The sequence below is a fragment of the Gymnoscopelus braueri genome (genome assembly GCF_963280865.1).
Source record: "Gymnoscopelus braueri genome assembly, contig: SCAFFOLD_107, whole genome shotgun sequence".
Taxonomy (NCBI): Eukaryota; Metazoa; Chordata; class Actinopteri; order Myctophiformes; family Myctophidae; genus Gymnoscopelus; species Gymnoscopelus braueri.
In genome coordinates this window covers 98,957-105,000 of record NW_027660883.1, presented here as the reverse complement: position 1 = coordinate 105,000, position 6,044 = coordinate 98,957, and the positions used below count along the sequence as shown (strand labels likewise).

Here is a 6,044-nt window from a genome sequence, read left to right as displayed (position 1 = left end):
GTTTTGTTGATCCGATCAGTGTTGGGGGCGGGGGTCTAGGCCTAACTGCTGCTTTTGACTGCAGGCCTTCTTGTTTTTCAGTCACAACCTGAACAGTATCAAACGTGCACTGTGATGTTAATTCACTTCAGTGCAGCAAATGTCGAAGGAAGAGGAATTGATTAAACCTGTACAGCAGTTATTTTGTGCTCTTAGTTCTTCATGTGCAGCATTTTGCACCTATCATAGTTATAGAAGTTATACCCATGGTGATCTTTATTTGCTAGTAATTGTCAGCAGGTTTGTCAGCTATGATTATTTACTAATTGAACTCATGTGATTTTATGTGGAATATATTGAACCCAAAGAAATGATTCACCGGTCTGAGATGATCTTTGAGCAAGTTGTTAATTTGCGTTGGATTGACAGTAAAGTGTATGTGCAAGTGTTTTTTTTAGAAAAATCACTTATAAGTACCAGGAAATACCCGACTAATGAAAATATGGAAATCTGTCAAAAATGTAATCTATTATTAAGATTTTTTATTTTTTTCCCCAATATTTCAGCTATTTAAAATATTGTAAAATAAACATTTCAACGGTAACTGCTTTGTCATTTTCTCTGCTTACTGCTTCTAATATTATAATACAGTACAGTACTGTATGTGCTGTATTGTATGTATTGTAATGTAATGTATATCATGTATTGTAATATGTGCTCCCCATCATTGCCTGTGCATTGTGGAACCGGCCACATTTGACTGACTGAAGCCAGCAGTTTTCTAATTTCTGCCACTGTGTTTCCAGACGATACTTACCTGTCCTCCGAGGTTTCCCCGCTAAGTACATCTATGACCCGTGGAATGCACCAGAGTCCGTGCAGAAAGCTGCCAAGTGTGTGATTGGCGTCCATTACCCCAAACCCATGGTACACCATGCAGAGGCCAGTCGGCTCAATATAGAGAGGATGAAACAGATCTACCAGCAACTCAGCCGATACCGCGGACTAGGTAAGAGTTTACTAGTGTGTACTTGAATAAAATAGAGGCCAGCAACTCGGACGATACAGGGAGAGACATAAATAGACTGTAGTATTAAAGCAATACAGTGGAAGTATTGTGATATTGATATATTGGCAGACGATACAAAGCACTGGAGTATAGACGAGTAGTTGTGTAAGGTAGAAACAGATCTTATAACTAAGCCAATATTGACATCTGAGGTAAAGTACTACCCTGTCAGTAAAGTAGAAACCAGCTAACTATTGAGAATTGATATACAGTTACACAAATAACAACATTGTAGACTAACAGCCCATCATCCATTTATGTTTTGTGTCAGGCCTGCTGGCATCAGTGCCATCCACCAATCACGCTAGCAATGGGAATGGAGGGATGATGGCATACTCTCCCGGGGAGCAGCAGTCAGGGACCAATAACAACAACACTCACTGTAAGTACTGTAAACAGCAACACTCATTTTACAATGTGATGTAACACTTCACTATAAGTGAACAGCACCACTAGCTGGAAGACAACACTACATTCACTGGAAGTAAACAACAACACTGACTGGTAGTAAACAACAACAGTCACTGGAAGTAAACAACACTCAATCACTGGAATTAAAGCCCATTTGCTATAAGCCCACAACAATAGCACTCACTGTAAATGAACAACAACAACACTCCTTGGAACCATGCAGGGGCCCTCATTCAAGGTCATTATGATTATGCATGCACTTCATGGTATCACAACACCTCCAAGGCCTTAAAAACAAGGCTCCAAACATCCCAAAACAAACTTGTAAGGCTACTTCTTGGCCTCAATCACAGAACCCATCTAACCCCTGCTCATTTTGCTAGGATTGGATGGCTTAGGGTTGAGGACAGAGTACAACAACTTGCTATGGGCCTGGTCTTCAAGATACACCACAACATTGGGATCCCCCTGTATTTGTCAAAATACTTCAAAAATGTTAATGAAGTCCATGATCATAACACCAGAGGCAGCTCCACTGATCATGTTCAACCCAGATTTGGCTCAACTAAGGGTATGAACTCGTTCTCATGCTATTCATCAAAAATGTGGAATGCCCTACCAAAAGGAGTAAAGGAGTGTAAAACCCTACTCACTTTCAAAACTGCCCTAAAGATACACCTTCAGGAGGCTGCAATTCGAAAATGGCCCCTGTCTAAGTCTTAACCTACCCCTCCCTACCCCCCCCCCCCCCTCCTTCATTTTCCTCTTTTGTATATATATATATATATATATTTTTTTTTTTCTCTCGTCATACCAGTAACCTGAAAGCTGATTGTATGACATTCTGTATAGTAGTGTGTATATCTGCCTGCCTCTTATATTTCATCATGATTTGTGTGCATGGGGTTCTCATCTTAAACAAGCGTAATGCTTAATGAGGGTTTCCAGTTTAGTAGACCTTGTATTGTGAATTTGTACTTCCATGTACTGTTATGTACTGTCATGTACTATTCTCATGTCTTTCTAAATAAACTACATCAATCAATCAATCAATGCATTGTCACTGTGAGAAAATAGCGATAACACTCTGGATGTAAACGACACTCACTGTATTCTAATTGTGTCCCCTGTTCTCATCAGTGCCTGGAGTTTCGGGTGGTAACGGCAGTGGGAGTACCTTGCTGAACTTTGACAGTGAGAATCAGCCTGGGTCATGCCTTGTTGCTGACCAACAGTTACAACCGCAGCCTCATGGTAGGTTGGCAGCAGACAATTGGGGGGGGGGGGGGGTTTCTTTATTTAGGCAGGAAAGTGTTTAGGGAGACAGGACACTGAGGATATAGAGGGGTAAAAACATGCAACTTATTTAAAGTATGATATAAATTTATATTTGAAGTGTGTGTGTGTGTGTGTGTGTGTGTGTGTGTGTGTGTGTGTGTGTGTGTGTGTGTGTGTGTGTGTGTGTGTGTGTGTGTGTGTGTGTGTGTGTGTGTGTGTGTGTGTGTGTGTGCGCTCTGAAAGGAAATCTAAATATTTTACAAGTACCTCATGTTGGACTCATCTTTTGAGTGCCCAAGATGCTGTGCAGAGAATGTTAACTGTGTGTGTGTGTGTGTGTGTGTGTGTGTGTGTGTGCGTGCGTGCGTGCGTGTGGTTTAGTGCTGCACAATTAATCGAAAAAAGATCGTGATCTCGATTCAGACACCTATGCAATCTAGATTTTAAATTATGGCGATTTTATTTTTCAATAAATCTTTTTTTTTCTTCTTTTTTTCTTTTTTTCACTTAATATTTTTATATTTACAAGAGAATCGTGTGAGAATCGTGATCTCAATTCTTATGGAGGAAAATCGTGATTCACATTTGAGCAAGAATCGTGCAGCACTAGTGTGGTTGCGTGTATGTAGAACCACAGTTTAGAGAGGCAACCCTGGTCTGGTGGAGACCTGCCCTCCAAGGAGTTAATTTTTCTAGTTTATTTCTGTTTACTAAAATGTGCGTGTGTGTGTGTGTTGCAGGGTACCACTCAGTGCCAAACCCCAACCAAGCTGCCACCAGCACCATACTCTACCATGAGTTTGCTGTGCCTAAAAATCCAGGTACATGACAATAATAAACATCATACTAGCAACAATAACTAGAAAACGCTGTTCCTGAAGAAACCGTGTGGGCTCGCTGTGTTGGTATCCAGTATGTAGTAGTTAAGAATATTAGTAGTGTTAAAAGTGTTAAGTATTGATAGTGTTAAGTATAGTGGTGATATGAGTGTTAATAGTTGATAGTGTTGAATCAGAGAAAAATCTGAGGCAAAAACTTAAACCCAAAAAATAAAGGATATAAAATGTAATTGTTATTAAAAGAAGCCTTAATAATCACGGTTTTAATTCAGCTTCGTTATTCTTACATACAGGACGCCTCCTGCACACCGGGGGCAGCATAACAGGGAAGCGGGAGCGAGAGTCGGAACACAGGCGGGAAGATGCCACTTCCTGCTCTGTCCACAAGATGCGGCGGCAGAGTGCACAGGTCAGATTTTCTATAGTTCATCACGATTAATCACAAATTAATCATCAATTTTGTATCTGTTCAAATGTACCTTAAAGGGATATTTTTGTGTTTAATACTCTTATCAACATGGGAGTAGACAAATATCTTTGCTTTATGCAGATATTTGTTTATTTATCATTGGAAATCAGTTAACCCAAAACATTCACAAATCCTGAAACCTAGCATAAAAATACACTCAAATCATAACATGGCAAACTCAACAGGCAACAACAGTACTCAGACAATATACACACACACACACACAAATGGATGTGGTAAATTGTCGTCCTATTGAGTTGTGGGATAACAACAGCAATGTGTGTGTGTGTGTGTGTGTGTGTGTGTGTGAGCAGCTAATCTCCGGCACCGCTGCACCGATCGGCGTGAAACTCACACTCCCAGTAGGCCACGGTAGAACCTCTGCCTAGTTCATTCACGAGCCTTAGCCTGTGCCGTCGAATTGCATGCCTGCAGTCAGCTAGTACCAGTACACACGTTGCTGTGTAGATCCCATAAGCTGGATGGACAGGTGCCCGATTGGCTAGTTCTGGGAGGTCCATAGGAAGGGATGATTGCGCTGCTATTATTATAAATACAGTAATTACATGATTGTCGACCGATTTGAAAGATATTCGTGAATTGAGGTCCTTGGCCATGCACAATAGAGCCCTACACAGAGTCTTAGTCCCGCTCCCGCTAGATTTCTGATCATTCCCATTCATTTCATTTCTGACTGCCCGCTTCTGGCGGCATGCAAAATGTAAGGGCTGTTTAGTCCCGCATAATCCCGCAATATTACCGGCCAGTCCCGAATTAATCCCTCTATTTCCATTGGGACCCAAAAATATAATATACAATAAGATAAATATATATATAATATAAGATAAATGTGTTCATATCCTGCTAAAGTAAAGCATGACCACATGCTTGGTCAGGTGTGCCATACCCATTGGTATTTTAAAGACGCCCGCTCCCGCAACTTTTGCGTTGGCTCACTAAATACTAAAACACTACATCCATTCAGACCGTAGACTACAGTAGACTTCAAAAAGTATAACAGACAGTTGTATTGTTATCATTGACTGTTTGTTGTTTGCCTTACAGACTATCCAGAGCAGCTGACGTGAGACTTGTCTTACTGAGTCCACACTGAAGTCACAACCTGGCCAGCACAGAGAGAAACACACCTGAAATAAACTTCTCCTCCTCTGTCTGCATCAGCCGCACAATGTACCATCATGTTCTCTTTTTTTTTCTTGTTCAGAAACTCCACAGGAGACAAATGTGAAAATGTGATTTATTGGGGTTTTTTTTCAGACTGTTAACAACTGCTTTGTTAATCAGTTATTTACCAACTTATCTGTAGCCACATTTGTATATGTGTTGTAATGCATATATCGTCACCGTCGGCTGGAAACCTTGTATGTCCAAAACCATTCTTTACGGTTTTGGACAATTACCCTACGAAGTAGGGCATTCATTTCATTTCCAAAAAAAAGAGGGGGAAAAAGCTTTTAAATATGGAGATGACAGCAACGATATACTTTTTGTAGTAATAATAAGCATTGTGAGAACTCTCAGAATGCATAAAGGTGGCAATGTCCACTTGCCTCAAATGTATAATGCAGGGGTGTCAAACTCATACTGTAGGTTGTGAGCCAGAATGGTATACTGTAGCCTAATTGAAAGAAACGTCTAGCAGACTTCAGTGTGGCACGGTAGGCAGTTTAGAATATTATCTTTAGACAGAAGCACATGAAATTGCCCATGGTCGAGTCCATTGGCTCAAATATAACCGTTATGATTATAATAATTATAATAATAATAATAATACAACTTTATTTTTATAGCACTTTTTTAAACAATGTTACAAAGTGCTTGAGCAATTAAAAACAGTAATCAAACAACAATGATGTAATAACGCAAAGCGAAAAGCACACAAATATTCCTAATTGAGCTTCATGAGTCATGTTAGTGCTTGTAGATGAAGCAATAGTGACTTGATAGTCATCATGTTGACTAAAGTTGCAATGTATAT

The 6,044-nt window shown here is 40.1% G+C and overlaps 1 protein-coding gene across 1 annotated transcript in view; it reads left to right on the top strand.

Annotated features, from left to right (window-relative positions):
- The window catches only part of LOC308081106 (cryptochrome-1-like), a gene marked incomplete at its 5' end in the record, with an annotated part of 10,439 nt that extends 4,684 nt beyond the window's left edge, over positions 1-5,755 (top strand). Inside the window, 6 exons of the mRNA XM_080457504.1 lie at positions 786-1,006; positions 1,320-1,430; positions 2,600-2,713; positions 3,478-3,558; positions 3,870-3,985; positions 5,111-5,755. Coding sequence (XP_080313630.1) covers positions 786-1,006; positions 1,320-1,430; positions 2,600-2,713; positions 3,478-3,558; positions 3,870-3,985; positions 5,111-5,128 — 661 coding nt within the window. The 3' untranslated portion in view covers positions 5,129-5,755. The remainder of the gene's footprint in view (positions 1-785; positions 1,007-1,319; positions 1,431-2,599; positions 2,714-3,477; positions 3,559-3,869; positions 3,986-5,110) is intronic.
- Positions 5,756-6,044: the final 289 nt, after the last annotated feature.